This window comes from Oenanthe melanoleuca, chromosome 11 (genome assembly GCF_029582105.1).
Source record: "Oenanthe melanoleuca isolate GR-GAL-2019-014 chromosome 11, OMel1.0, whole genome shotgun sequence".
Taxonomy (NCBI): Eukaryota; Metazoa; Chordata; class Aves; order Passeriformes; family Muscicapidae; genus Oenanthe; species Oenanthe melanoleuca.
The window spans coordinates 41019-55613 of record NC_079345.1 but is presented as its reverse complement, the minus strand read 5'-3'; the positions used below and the strand labels follow the sequence as shown (position 1 = coordinate 55613).

Here is a 14595-nt window from a genome sequence, read left to right as displayed (position 1 = left end):
GAGGTTACTTTAATCCTTCAGGTTCTGGTGCCTCCAAAACACTGGCTAGGGAAATGCTTTCCTCCCTTTAGTTTATTGAGGAAGATGCCTCCCAGTTGTAATGGAGCCACAAACTGGTGTTTGTCAGCTAGTGCATTGGGATCCCAGAAACTCTTAGGTCAGGACAGACTGATGGCTTCCTCAAGCTTTACGGTCCATCAGTCCACTCTCAGAGAATTACAAGGTGCTAGTGTTGGAATACCTGAACTCTGCAGATTTGCCCGCAGCAGTGTTTGCAGACTGAGGAAAATGGTGGCAAAGGATGGCAGCCCAGGTGCTGCAGGAAGCCAAGATGTGTCCTTAGGCTGCCCTCAGAAAGAGTTAATGCACAGCCATGTTCCAGGTGTTTGAAGTGACTGCAGTTGCAAAGGGGAGGAGAGGTCATTTTTGGGTGGGGAGAGCAGCCCTCTCTGTGAGCCAATGGCTAAATGATTCAGTCTCAACGCCCAGTTTTGGGGATTATTTCATGGGCAAGAATTCTCAGGACTTTCCTCTCAAGGGAATTTGTCCTGGATGAAAACTAGGGACTGGACCCCAAGGCTTGTTGGTGTTTCCCTGTCTGTGCTGTAGAAGGTAAAGTGCTGTGCTCTGGTGCCTTGCTTCTTTCAGGCGGGTAGTGGGGAGTTCTTCCCTGGCTGCCTACAGTGAAGGTATCTATGGTGCCTGTCTACAGCTCCCCTTTTCAGAAGAACCATTTTGCAGGGTGGTGTAAGGGCTCTGCTAGGATAGGCTGTATTTGGAACACAACCCAGCTGTTAGACTGAGATACGTAACTCATTTCTAGGCTCAGTTTTCTGTGCAGCCCTGCCGTATACTTGTTCAGCTGACTTTCTTCTGGTGGAAAGGAAACTCAGAAGGTTTCAGCAGAAAAGCTGAAGTCTTTCTTTGTGACTCTGTTAAATCAGGTTGGATTGCTATAAATGGCCTAATAAGGCACTGCTGGTAGAGTAACTGCAGCAGCATGGGGCATCTCTAGGTGCAAACTTCACTGAACCAGTGAGAAATTTGCTCAGATACCAAATCCTGCCTGAACCAGGCAACACTACAGCCCTTCTGGCTCAGTCTCTGTGGCAAGGAAGGGGAAGCTGTGTTGTATCTGTGAGTGTGGGGCTACATAACTACCGTCAGGAAAGCACCACTGTTCACTGAATTGCTTTTCAGTGGAGCAGAGAAATAGGACAGAATAGAAAGCATAAGCAGTTTGTGACAGGATTTCAAGGTAGTGTGCCAGTGTCAGCAAGAACGGACTTTGTGTCTCAGGAGGTCTGCCTCTTCTCTGCTCTATCCCTAAACTGCTGGTGGAAATCCCTGAGTCATCAGCAGTTTGTAAGTTAGGCTTTTCCTGCCTGGTCTAGCTCGTGTTCTGGGTATAACATGCTGGGATGTGTAAGTCACCTGTGTGTTCATTTTTTGGGTCTTGAAGGCAGCTGTTTCTCTGCTGTGCCTTGCTTGTTGCTCATTTTCAGGTTGAACTACAGGCCCTTTGCTTGTGGCAGTGCTGCCTCCTGGATTTCCCTCTTGGCCGTACCAGTCTTGCTCCATTTTCTAAGCATTGCCTTTTGCTCTAGGCTCTCTGGGCTGGGCTGTTCTTGGCTGACAGAAGCAAGTGTCTAACCCCTATCCTGCCACTGCCCAGTGCATACTGATAACATTGAAGAACAGCTACCTTTTTGGTATCTGATATTTGATTTATAGCGCTACATATCTGTCTGTAGACTGGAGGAACATTCTGGATAGGAACACTCATAGTGGGTCCTTCTGTCAGTGAAATATTGAATCTGCAGTCAAGAAGTGACTACAACATTCTGCTAATTCTTGTCTGCTGGCTTTAGCAGGGCTTTCCCCTCCTCAGCATGGAGGTCCATGCTAGGCAATAGTACAGTTAACACACAGGAGTGCCTTGATCTTTCCTGATCTTTCTCACTGTATTGCTCTCTCACTTATGCATGGGGTTTCACTACATCCTGGCACCAAATGCAGCCCTAATTGCTGCTGCTGCTTCGTCCATAGGCAGTAGGTAGTGTCTACAGCTTTCAGAAGTTCTACTTATGGGCTGCATCCCCAAATGGACATATTCCTTGTCTGACATGTGTTAACTAAGCCCAGGAAATTCACTTTGCACTGACAGCTCTCAGGATGGACTCGTACCTGATCCAAGTGAATGGCCATGGAGATCATGCCCCTATGCTAGATGTTCATCTCAAGAACACTGGGAACACCATATCACCTGGGAAGGTGAAGGGTCGGAAGCCAAGATGGGCTGTCAGGGCTTCTGAAATGTCAAAGAAGACTTTTAATCCTGTTCGAGCCATCGTAGACAGCATGAAGGTGGAGCCCAACCCAAAGAAAGCCATGATCTCCTTGTCCTTAGGTGAGCACAGTATTGTGGCTGAAGCCTCCAGGAATTTGGATCAACTGTGTGGCTGACACATTGCAGGGGTCTGAAGCACAAAGTTTGTGCGAACACCAAGGGGTAGGTCAGACAGCCACACAGCTCTGTGCCTGTCACAGATTAGTGAGAACTTTACTATTTTCTTAATCTTTGAAAAGGAGACCCGACAGTCTTTGGAAACCTTCCTACAAATGATGAGGTCACACGGGCTATGAAGGAGGCTTTGGACTCAGGACAGTACAATGGTTATGCTCCATCTGTTGGTAAGTTGACAAAGCTTGTCCTGTGAGAGTTGGATGAAGTCATGTGCCAGTTCCTACCCCACAGCAGGTGTATGGAGCCCACAGATATCTTTCTATTAGTAGCCTACAGCTGTCCTCACCAACAGTCACATGAACACACAAGTATGTATCCCCACATACACCTGTGTACTCTTTCCTGCGTGGGCTGTTTGAGACCCAGAGCTCCTGCAGAAGCTGTTTGCTGCCCCAGCCATTGGGGCAGACAGGGTATCAAGAACCCAGAAGGGCTTGGGACTCTGTCTTCCTGCCATGGGTTATAGGCAAGCTCCTTTCTGATCTGCCTTAACCAGGACTTCCCTGACTTCACTGACACTGTGAGCCTTGTTTGCAGTTAGTGCCAAAAGCATGCACAGAGCATAGATCATGCCTCTATCATGGGACCCTCCATCTGGTGACAGGGAGGGCTACCCCATTGCCATCACTAAACAATGAAAACCATGTCATCACACTTGGCTTCCTTCTGGCTCAGAAAACTCCCTGTCTGCCTTCCGCTCTGCTCCTGTCAGTTCTGTCCCTGGGACATGCTGGGGCCAGTTTGCCTCCCTGCCCAAGGTTTGTCCCTGCTCTTGGCAATCGTGGCCTAGCCTTGGGGCTGCATGGTGCTTGGCCTGAGGCAGGACATCCTCTGCCACCCTGGGACATCACCATATGGGTTTTCCCCAGCTGGACAGCAGCTGTGAACCTTGTACCAGTAAGAAGAAAGAAACAGTACTGGTAACAAGAAGGAAAGAATCTGTAAAAACCGCCCTTTCATGCTTGACTCCTCTTTCCTCAGGCTACCAGTCGTGCCGGGAAGCTGTGGCTGCATACTACACCTGCCCGGAGGCGCCGCTGAAGGCCCAGGTACTGGTGCCCAGCCAGGGCGCTCGCCCTGCAGTGCAGACAGGGTTCTGCTGCCTGCAGACCATGGGCCATGGGGGCCCTACCCCAGCTTGCCCTCCCTGCCCAGTCACAGGACTAAAAGCTAGCCAAATCACCTTGTCCCAAGGTGGCCTCCTGCTGCTCTCATCCCTTCCCTGAGCCCTTCACCTCCACCTTCTGCAGGAGGAGGTTGTGCTTTCCACCCGCTGAAGTTTCCCTGCTTTCAGTCAAGCTCTGGCACTGTCTCTTTGGCTGAGAAGCTCTACCTGGCAGAGCTGAGCCTGGATGTTATGTCACTCCTGTATGTTTGAAGTACTTCCGACTGGCTGTGCTTCCCATGGACCTCTCTCTGCTCTTTGCAGGATGTCATCTTAACAAGTGGCTGCAGCCAGGCCATAGAGCTTGCCTTGGCAGTGCTGGCCAATCCAGGCCAGAACATCCTGGTCCCACGGCCTGGCTTCTCCCTCTACAAGACTCTGGCATTGTCTATGGGGATAGAGGTCAAACTCTATAATCTCTTGGTAAGTGGTGGCAGGCCTGGAAGGAGCAGCCCTGACATTTCTCCTCTGAGAAATACCCTGGGAAGTGGGTGAAGGTGGCATGAGTAATCCTGGCTGCACTGGCATACCTGACCTTGTGTGGCAAGTCCAGTTCCTCAGCTTTTACTTCCCTTTCTCTTCACTTTACTAGCCAGATAAGGCCTGGGAAATTGATTTGGAGCACTTGGAGTCCTTGGTGGATGAGAAAACAGCTTGCCTCATTGTGAACAACCCATCAAACCCTTGTGGCTCTGTGTTCAGCAAGAGCCACCTCCAGGAGATCCTGGCAGGTGAGCCTGCCTGTGTGTTTCTGGGGCCTGGGGCATGGTCTAGTGTCTGTCCCCATTGCTCATGTTCAATCGCTGCAGCACCATGGGCCAAGGCTTTGCTTCTGGCTGACTCCACTTTTGGAATGAGGGCTTGCTCAGTGTGGAGGTGCAGTCTTATCTAGGCAAGAACATGCAGAGTATGTGTCTTCCTCAAAAGCTTTGTGAGACTTGGACTGCTTATTTCTCCCCTCTGGCTCTGCATGGGGAGTGTTCACAGGGCCCTGTGCTTGCTGAGCCCTGTCCTGACAGAGAGGGCTGTGCTGCCAGTCCCCACCAATTGGAGCAGAACTAGGCTCAGTCAGGGCAGGGATCCCCAGTGGTCAGGCTCTCCAAATGAACAGTCTGTAGGAGAAAGATAGGGACCCTTCCCTCAGAGCTCTGACAGGCCCTGCAGCAAAGGGCAAGTCTGTTCCCATGCAGGTGGCCAGGCTAAATGCTCTCTCTTCCACAGTGGCATCAAGACAGTGCGTGCCCATTCTGGCTGATGAGATCTACGGAGACATGGTGAGTGTCAGTTGCAGTACTTTGTACTCCCAATGCTGCCCCTAATCCTTGGCCATGGCAGCCAGGTCTCTAGAGGTGAGGGACAGCTCCACTCCCCTGTGCCTGGGTCCATGCCTGGAGCTCCCAGTCCTTTGGCACACAGTCCTAGGGGAACCTCTCATATCCAACTCCCTTCCTTTTCCTGAGCTGCTTGCTTTCATGTGTGTGCATTTACCATGTTCCTACCTTGAAGCTGTGAGTTTTTACCATTGATTTCCCATCTCTTCCCTGCATCCCTTCTTGTTAAGCCTCATGCTTACACCCAGTTCTCACAGTAAGAGGCAGGGAAAGCTCTAACACAGTCTCCGGTCATAGGTATTTGCTGACTGCAAGTATGAACCCATTGCAACTCTCAGCACCAATGTGCCAATCTTGTCCTGTGGTGGCTTGGCAAAGCGGTGGCTAGTCCCTGGCTGGCGGATGGGCTGGATCCTAATTCATGACAGGAGAGACATCTTTGGTAATGAGGTGAGAACTGCTGTGTTGCTGTCATGGCAACAGACTTGCAATCTTCAGTATGTGGATCACCAGGTCTTTAACTGATACAGGCAGGTACTGCTCTTTTGCTTTCAGGTGGGTGTCACCCAGTTGTGCTTACAGGCTTTTCTTTCATGTCACTTCCTTACTTCATCTGCTCCCAGACAAGGCCTTCTACCCACATCTACATTGTAACTCACTCCGTGTCTCTGCTGCTCGTTAATATATGCCTTGTCATTTTCCTGTGCTTCCAACTTCTCAAATAGCTGCAGTGTCCACTGGAAGTATTGCATGGCTTATCCGGCATATGGAGTCCACGTGTGGTGTCTGCTCTTACATGATTTTTCTTAAAAGTAAGAACAAAGCACCTTGCAGTGCTGCCAGTACTTTATCTGGCTATTTTTCAGCTGTGTTACAAGGACAACCATCTACTGCAGTGACCTTTCCACCTAGAAGGCTCTCTGCAGAGGAAGAGGGAGAAGAGAGGACCAAATGAGTGAGCAGAAAAGCTAATGTTGATTGTCATTACCTGGCTTTGAAACTGTGGATTGTGGGCACAAACCAAAGGGAAATGCAAAGTTCTATTTGGAACAGCTCTGGTTTTATTTGTATTACCTATATTCCAGCCTGGTTTAAGTCAGATTGGGGAGCTCCAAAGGTTGTCTCTGTTGACATTTCAATCTGCTACAGAAGAACAGAGAATGACACTGTAAATAGTCTGTTAAGCCTGGCATATAGTCAAACAAATATTCTTTAGTGCTCTGTATGCTCACTGAAGAGAAGGCTGTGAACAGCTATAGGAAGACAGGAAGTGAGCCTTGGAGCTGTTCCCTTCCTTTAGGGAAGCATCATCTAAGCTGCAAATATGATGTTTTCTCAGATCAGGGATGGCCTTGTACGACTGAGTCAAAGGATCCTAGGACCCTGTACAATTGTCCAAGGAGCACTGGAGCGTATCTTACACCGAACGCCACCTGAGTTCTACCACAACACCCTAAGCATCCTCAAGGTAAACAGCCTGTTACAGATCAAGAAGGTCTGTTCACAGATTGTTTGGAGGGAGTCCTTTCTCTCTAATTCACAATTCTTCCTCTCCTCCCCCCAAATTGGAGGTGCAGTTTTGTGTGTGATTAGGATGACCCAACAAATCAAATTCCAACAGGAGCCATTGTAACAGGCAGAAAAAGCCAGCTGTGATAAGTTTCAGGCAGTGTAGCTCTGCAGCTGGAGCTGTTGACCCAGAGGATGGAGTTTGGCACTGACTTGCTGAGCTCAGCTCAGTAACACCTGCTATACTCAAGGCCATGATCTCCCATGGTGTTTGCATTTGTTGTCCCTTTATTTGCAGTAGGCAAACCTGTTCATAGTCCCAGTCCAGAGTCTAGCTTTCAATCACTGAGTTGCTTCCTGGAATTTCTCCTGTTTTGAAATTTCTCCTTTTTGCTTTTCAGTCTAATGCTGACCTTTGTTATGCTGCCTTATCAGCTATCCCTGGCCTTCAGCCTGTGAGGCCTGCTGGAGCCATGTACCTGATGGTAAGTGAGGGTCGCCAACACTCACACTAGATCTGGTTGCCAGAGCTAGTCAGTGTTTCAGATTAGTACTTGCCACCAGATCTCCATTACTGTGCATTTTCATATTGCCCTGTGTGGTAAATGCATCCCTTCATCACTTTAAAAGGCCAGGGTATGCTGTTCACTGTTCACAGAGCAGAGGCCAGTACTCTTAGCCCACTTGCTCCTGCACAGAACTCCATGACTTGTACTTTGCAAGACAAGGCTGTTTTACCTGGTTATGAAGCCAGCTGGCAACCAGATGCCCCTATAAAACAAGGCAGATTATCATACCTCCTGTAGAAGGTGTAGCCTTCTTCATACTAGCATGCCTTTCTTCTGCCTGTGGTGTTGCCTCTTCTGCCTTTTCCCATGCCTGTTCGCTTTAAAGTTTATAATGTGCTGAAATCTCCTTTTTCATCTCATCAAGCTCGATTGATACATTTATGACACTTGAACATATTTTTAGGGGTTTTGCCTTTCATTTTGTTCCATCTCATAATGTCTCCAGTTTTTCATTCACTCTTAAAATGTGGACTCAGAACTGTATCTGTCTTACTCATTTCTGTAGAAAAATCCTTGTCACTTGACCCTGTTTCCAAGTTTACCCTGAGCTATACAGGTCATTTTGCTTATGCTTTTTATGTAGAGGCACAGCTTTAAGATTCTTTCACGCTTATTGTATTTTTGCAGTAGCTGACCGTCAATTTCAAATTACATCATGTGTTTATTTTTGTTTTCTACTAGCTCTTTCAGAACTTCTTTAAGCAAATTATCTCTCAAAGTATCTGTTTAATAATATTTTCGTGAGATGTTTAAAATCTTAAAAGGTCAGTCTGGATGGGGCCCTGAACAAGCTGATCTTGTGGATGGTAGCCCTTCCCATAGTGGAGGCATTGGATCTAATTGGAGCTTTAAGGTTCCTTCCAATCAAAATCATTCTAGGATTAGAGAAACAAAAGGCAAGAATAGCACTGTCTTTATGTGAGAGATGGACAGCTGCCTTCTTTCCAAATACAAAAAAGAAATGTTTATTGAATACTCTACCATTTTTGTGTCATTTGACCTTATATTGTTCTACAAGGATTTATTTTGTTCATTATATTCTAGAGGTTACTATATTTATTTTTACTTTAAACCAAAGCATTAGTTTTTTTCTTGCATGACAGGACTATTAATGTGTATTGAGTTCTCTACCAAGCTCTGTCTTAATGTCTTATTTATTCCTTTTCACTTCTAATTAGTTACTGTGTCTTTTCTATCAGGTTGTTTTTTTACTGAAGCGGCATTTAACTGAAATTCCATCTTTAGGTAGTTAATGAAGGCTTTTTCAGAAGCCCAGTTTTATATATTTATATACTTGTGTCTTGCATCCCAGGCAGCCCAAATCATGAGGGAAAATTGAAGACAGACAGTTGCACTTGACTGGGAAGTCACTGGGCCATGTGTGTAAAGAAGGCCACTGCAGATAGTTTTGGTGCCCTTGATTGCCATGTTACATCTGTCTGCTGCAGGTGGAGATTGAGATGGAGCATTTTCCGGAGTTTGAAAACGACGTGGAGTTCACCGAGCGACTCATCTCGGAGCAGTCCGTGTTCTGCTTGCCAGCCACGGTGAGCCTAACACTGGGAGCCCACCGAGCTGCGAGGCCAAAGCATGGTGGGAGAAGCTGGAGGGGTTTGCACCCCGGAGCTCTGAGAACAGCTGGGAGTTGTGCATGCTAGTGTCCATGGTCTGTGATAGTGTGTAGGAGCTGGCTGTCAGCTCCCTGTGCTGTGTGTCTCTGGCTCACTAACAGCCCCCTGTCAGGCTGCTGGGATATTCCTAGCTCCAGGCTTGCCCAATATTTCTCAAGCTGGCAGAGCTGTATCCCTGAACTCCATATACTCCCACACTTCCTTGCTGAAGGTGCTCCCACAGAGGAGTGCTATGGGTAACATAGGTGGCTATGTTCCTTTCCTCAGTCTGTTTCCAGGTCCTCACCCCTGCAGACATAGGGAAGGCTGACAACTTCTGTGCCTTGGCATTCAGTTCCAGCACTGGATATGGACAGGGCCTTAAATACTTTCCAGCCCTCCCCTTTGCTAGCTCCTTTCAGCTCATTCCCTGCACAATCTGGTCTGCACAGTTCACACAAAGTCCTCTGGCCTGTGCCACTCACAGCACCATGTCTACACAGATGGAGATGGGAGATTTGCATGGAACAGGAAAAACAGTCTAAGGGAGCAAGAACCAAGCCCTGCTGTTCCACATTGACCATATTCATGATGCAGCTCATGGTGCCAAGACAGGGTTCTAAAACTGGCACTGTCGCAGGTAATCTGCCAGCTTCATCTTTTCTCATTTCAGTGCTTTGAGTACCCAAACTTCTTCCGTGTAGTGATCACCGTGCCTGAGGAGATGATCTTGGAGGCCTGCAGTCGCATTCAGGAGTTCTGTGAGATGCACTACCAGGGTGCTGAGGGGGCCCAGGATCTGGAGTGTGACAAGTAGCCACAGCTGGCCCCCTGCCTCTGTCAGGCTACACCTGAGGCAGCAGCCAGGCAGGCAAGGCTGCTTCCAGCTAGCCCCACCCTGCCTGTAAGCAGTCATTGTCCTGCTGCTTCACTTTTTGTGCTCCACAGACTCCTCAGCATTATGGAAGGAAGATGACACTTCTCTCTCCTCCTCCACTAGAGCTTGCACATCCTTTTGCTTCCAGTCCCCCGTGTCTCTGTAGACTCGGCATCTGTGCCCTGCCTTGGTCTGTGCTACCTGTGAACCAGCTGCAGGCAGGGGCAGAAGGTTGTTCCTAAGTTGGGCCCTGTGGCAAAAGCCCTGTTGGCCTGTGCTGGCCACACTTCCCCTTGGGGACAGGAGAAGGCTGCTGTCTTGGAGGATAAGAGAAAAGTACCCACATCTCACCTATGTTACCTTAGGAGGCTAGAGCTCTTTATACTGAGTCCTTTGTGTGATAAAGGGAGTAAGTTATTGTAACTTTTTTTATTAATAAAAATTCTGACATGGCAGTCCTGCACTGTGCTCCTGTTGTGCTAGGTTGGACTTGGTCACTGTGTGGGTCACCTTTGCGCCCCCATGGTATTGCGGTGCCCCAGGCATGTCCCTGCCTGCCCAGGGCCATCCTGTCTGCCAGCAGGAATATAGTGAGAGTGATTGAGACCCCCAAAGCAGCCCACCAACCCTGAGAGCAGGATGGGCCCTGCAAGCTTGACAGAGACTGGAGCCAGCCCCTCCTGCCCCGATGATGTTGGCAGCTCACCGAGGCAGTCTGTCCACTCCCCACAGAGCCATCCTGTCTGCACCTTCTCTATGGCCCTCACAGCCTCTCCCACTGTGGACTCCAGCAGGGCAGTGGGTGCTGTGCTTGCTGCTGCAGGGAGGCAACTGTCCCCAGGGCTGGAGCCAGCCATGCCTAAGCACTCCAGACTTGGCATGCCTTTCCTGCTGTAGTGTGAATCACGGGGTGGCACCCCTGGCTCACACTGAATGGGGTGTTTGTGACCCCAGTGGTACCGGGGTTGCTGATAGCTGAATACGTCAGCTCCATAAAGTAATAAGGAACTTGTGGCCTGTTGTCTGTTTATTCAGTGGAAAAGGGAGGAGGTGATAATGCCCATGCAACAGGTGTTCTGGTGAGATGCTCAGGAGCCATTTCTGGGTCTGTCAGAGCAGCAACTTGAGGAGTGCCTCACGTTGCACCTTCAGCTCTGTTCACCTGTCCTCCCACAGAGTTGGGATCCACAGGTCAACCCTGCCTCCCGAATGACAGGAAAAGTGAGCGAGCTCTGGATTACACACTGAAAGTTCTTCCAGGTTCTATAACTGTCTAATTGTCTCCCCTTACCTTGCCCAGTACAGAATATGGGTGCCAGTACTCCATTAGAGGGGAGGGCTAAATGAGAAAGATAGCAATGTGTGAAAAGGTCTTTGACACCTCAGCTGAGTATCCAGACTACATCTTTTCCTTTCAAAGAAAGCAATCCTGGAACAAAAAGAGAGGGAAGCTGGGGCTGTGAGTGAATGGTATGCAGTTTCAGAGATTTCATGCCACTAGACCTTCAAATAGAGCTGAATAACCAGAGCTGCTTAAGAAAAAACACTGACTAGTAACAAACAGGGTGGTGTGTGAAGGGTGTGTTCGACCAGGAGGTCTTTGCAGCATGATGTTGCTGATTGTTATGCCATCTTGAACCTACTACAGCTTTCAGGTACTATCTGCTTCCTTTAATTCTTCTCTATGTACCTTAGGTTTTGTGGCTTTAATCCCCATCACTAATAAACAGATCCTGGTTTTAGAGAAAGCTGGTCCTTTGAGATTGCTCTTCCTTCAGGAACCCCTTTTCTTTCAGAGTCCCCTCAGAGATATCTGTTAACATGCAAATATTCTGCAATAATTAACACGATCCTGTTTCTTTTTGACCCAGCAGCATTTAAATGGGAAGGCTGGGAGAGCCAGAGACATACGCATATATATACACCTCATAAATCTCAGGATATTTAGATTTCTCAAGGCCACATCCTCCATTGTCATCTTTTGTAGACATATCACTGGCTTTTGACCACACCTAGGTTTTCCCTGATGCAATAGCAAACTAGCATTAAACCACAAATGTGCTGGTATCATTTTTCAGGTATAAAACTCACAGATGCTTTGCGTCATAGTGTGGGTGTAGGTTGGAGCACCCTCCCAGCCATACAAATTAGCCTAACTTGGAGTTTGGAGGTACTCTGTGCCAGAGAAAACCCCTTCAGCATTGAGATCAAGGAAGAAGTCAAGACACAGGTCTGAATCTGCTCTTTGGGATTTGGGATTTGGATTTTGTAAACCAGAGTGCGAGTGTAGAGGAGCTCTGCAGAAGGAAGGCTTAGCATGGTCAAAGTCATGCTATAGACAGGACAGCCACACAAGACACATCCTCAGCAGGGTTCTAGTAGCTTGAAGGCACCTACCAAGTTTAACAACTGGTCAGAATAAGGTTTAGGTTTTATGTTCTACACTAGCCTTCAGCCTCAGTTCCCAGTACTGGGAGAGCCTCCTGAGAGGCAGAAGCACTGCCTCATGGTTTGGCTGTCTGGCATGGGCTTCATGTGCTGGGAGCCCAGATCTATACCAGCCCTTTTCTTTGGCATATATTGTCTTTAATTTCCTTATTTGTCTTGGGTCAGTGTTCCCTGAAGCTTTGCCAAAGCAAAGAGGTGTTGTCAATAAGTCTGAATGACTTATTTCCTGGATACCTGACAGAAGTATTTGGTGCTAGCATAGGATCTTCGACACTCCAGTGCATGGGCTATGCATGCTTCAGGTCTGCTTGTTGCTGTTGTTTCTCTCAACTCTAAACTAGCTGTTCTGCTCCAGCTTCAGTTCCTGTGCTGATTTCAGCTTTTAGACTGCCTATGTACATAAAGAAGGCAGAAGCTGACCAGTGAAATTAATTTAAAAGTTGAATAAATACTTTTTTTTCTTACTATTTTTCCCATTTTTGTAATGTGTTGGTAAAGTATTATGTGACCTCCTTCTTTCTCTTGTGTTTTCTCATTTTCCTGTTCCCCCACCACTTGATTAGAGTGCTGTATTACAATGAAGACAATAAATGATATGGCAACTGTGTAAGGAAAAGAGAGGGAAAAGGTCAGCCACTATCCTTGCTTTGCCTAACACAGCCTTGGGTTCTTATATTCCAATTCAGACAAGTCTATTTATCTCAAACTACTTGTAAATCAAAATATAACTGTAAAACTTACCTCAAACAAAAGAAAAAAGCCACAGGCACACCAGCCTGTCCTTGGAGAGATGCTGCCATATAGGACAGCATATCAGTCATTTGACTCATTTTTCCTTGTTCTGGAAGGCATATGGGGCAACATCTGCTCTGGCTCAGAAAGAACTTGCTCTGACTGGAATTTAGCATAGGAATTACACCTCTGCTCCTGTGCATTCTGGACCTTCCCTCACTGTTGCATTTTTCCCATCCTCTGTGAATGATGATTTCTAAAGCAACCAAGGTGACTGTATACAGCATCCCAAAAAGGCTCTTTTCTGAAAGCAGAGTTCCCTTCTGTTGCCTTCATCCCAATGAAAGTAATAAGTAGAGACTTTTTTTTTTTATTTTTGTAGATTACTGACAAGTTTCTTTGCCTCAAGGAGCAGGGTTTTTCCTGTGCATTTCAAAACGCAATTTAGCAGTACTCAAATCCACTGATCAGCTCAGGAGACCATGCATGGCCCTTGTATGAGCAGTGACATTGCGAGCCACACTTTTTCATCTTCCCCTACAGCTTCAGAAGTGTAAGCTAGAAAACAACTGAAAGGGAAACATTCACCAATGCATAGTCACAGTATTGACTCTTACAACAGCTCCCCAGCATCACACCTTTGAGATGCAGAAGATGTGAACTATCCCATCACAGACCCGAAAGTGATAGAGACTTTGACAGCATGATTACCATGAGCTGCTTTAGATATCAGCCTGGTATGAGTGGTGTTCCTCAGGGCATATAACAGCAGATATGAAAAACTTGTATAGCTTGAAGACTGCAAATAGGGAGAAATTACTCATTGTGTCTCTTGATTTAAAAAAAATGTGATTATACCAAATACAGTTTTTATATGTAGGTTCACAGCAGAGGAAAGTAGTTCTCACAATAGGCAGCCAACGTACCCATATTGCCAGGAAATCCTGTTGATGCCAAAAGTATCTTAAGTTCAAAACAAGACTGGAAAACTGAATAAAAAAATGTCTAGGTGCTGTAAAATGCAAAGACAAGCTTGATCTGAACTGATTTTAGACAGCTGTGTTTACTCACAGACACACTCTCCACTCTTGTCACAGCCAACGGAAAGAAACGAGAGTTTTCAGGGCATCACTCAGTAGCTTATTTTGGACATCTGCATTCAGAGAGGTGAATCATGTGCTCCAGATCCGTGGCTTCAGGGAGGAGATGTTTTTCTTGTTCTCTTCCCTAGGCATCTCCTCTAGATGATGGCAGAAGACAGGACATGGGGTTAGCCAAACCTTAGGGCTGATCAGGTTTCACTGCCAGAGGTATGCCTAGCTCTCTCATCAGCTGTCAAAAACATGCTCTCAGGTAAAGAGGCATCTCCAGTGTAGGCACTGTGGAGTTAAAGTCCAGTCTATACCATTGGCATTACTCCTCAGCCTACTTCTGCTGCTGCCGCACTGGGTCAGGTGTGATCTGTTTATGCATGCTTGGGAGCACAGCACATATTGCTTACTTCTTCAGGGTGTAAGAAATACAAAGTGTGATTGCGTGGGCAATTCACAGAGCTCACTAGTCTCTGAGTGCACTGAGGGAGGTAGAAAATAGAAATGTGTCATTCCCTGAACACACTGCTACAGCCTGTGTCTTTCCTGTGCTGAGGACCCCAGAGCTGGATGAGTATTCCCAGTGGGGTCTTGCCAGAGCAGAGTAGAGAGGAAGAATCTCCTCCTTCATTCTGCTGCCCACATTGCTGGTGACATAAACAAAGGTTTTTGACACCTAATGACATACAGGTAAATCCTGTGTGTGAGTGCAGGGCATGGGAATACATAGCAGAAA

The 14595-nt window shown here is 47.3% G+C and overlaps 1 protein-coding gene across 1 annotated transcript; it reads left to right on the top strand.

Annotated features, from left to right (window-relative positions):
* Window positions 1-415: 415 nt before the first annotated feature.
* TAT (tyrosine aminotransferase) lies at window positions 416-10043 on the top strand. Its single transcript, XM_056500843.1, has 12 exons — window positions 416-612; window positions 2168-2410; window positions 2590-2694; window positions 3509-3576; window positions 3957-4115; window positions 4285-4423; window positions 4914-4966; window positions 5321-5473; window positions 6363-6491; window positions 6934-7017; window positions 8550-8648; window positions 9385-10043. The coding sequence occupies exons 2-12, from the start codon at window positions 2176-2178 to the stop codon at window positions 9526-9528; spliced, it is 1368 nt and encodes a 455-aa protein (XP_056356818.1). The 5' UTR covers window positions 416-612; window positions 2168-2175; the 3' UTR covers window positions 9529-10043.
* The last annotated feature ends 4552 nt before the right edge of the window (window positions 10044-14595 follow it).

Excerpts from the sequence above, each read along its gene's own strand:
- TAT (XM_056500843.1), top strand. The coding sequence starts at position 2,176 with ATGGACTCGTACCTGATCCAAGTGAATGGCCATGGAGATCATGCCCCT. Across the intron at positions 4,424-4,913 it reads CCTCCAGGAGATCCTGGCAG|TGGCATCAAGACAGTGCGTG; the intron begins GTGAGCCTGCCT and ends TCTCTTCCACAG. Across the intron at positions 4,967-5,320 it reads ATGAGATCTACGGAGACATG|GTATTTGCTGACTGCAAGTA; the intron begins GTGAGTGTCAGT and ends CTCCGGTCATAG.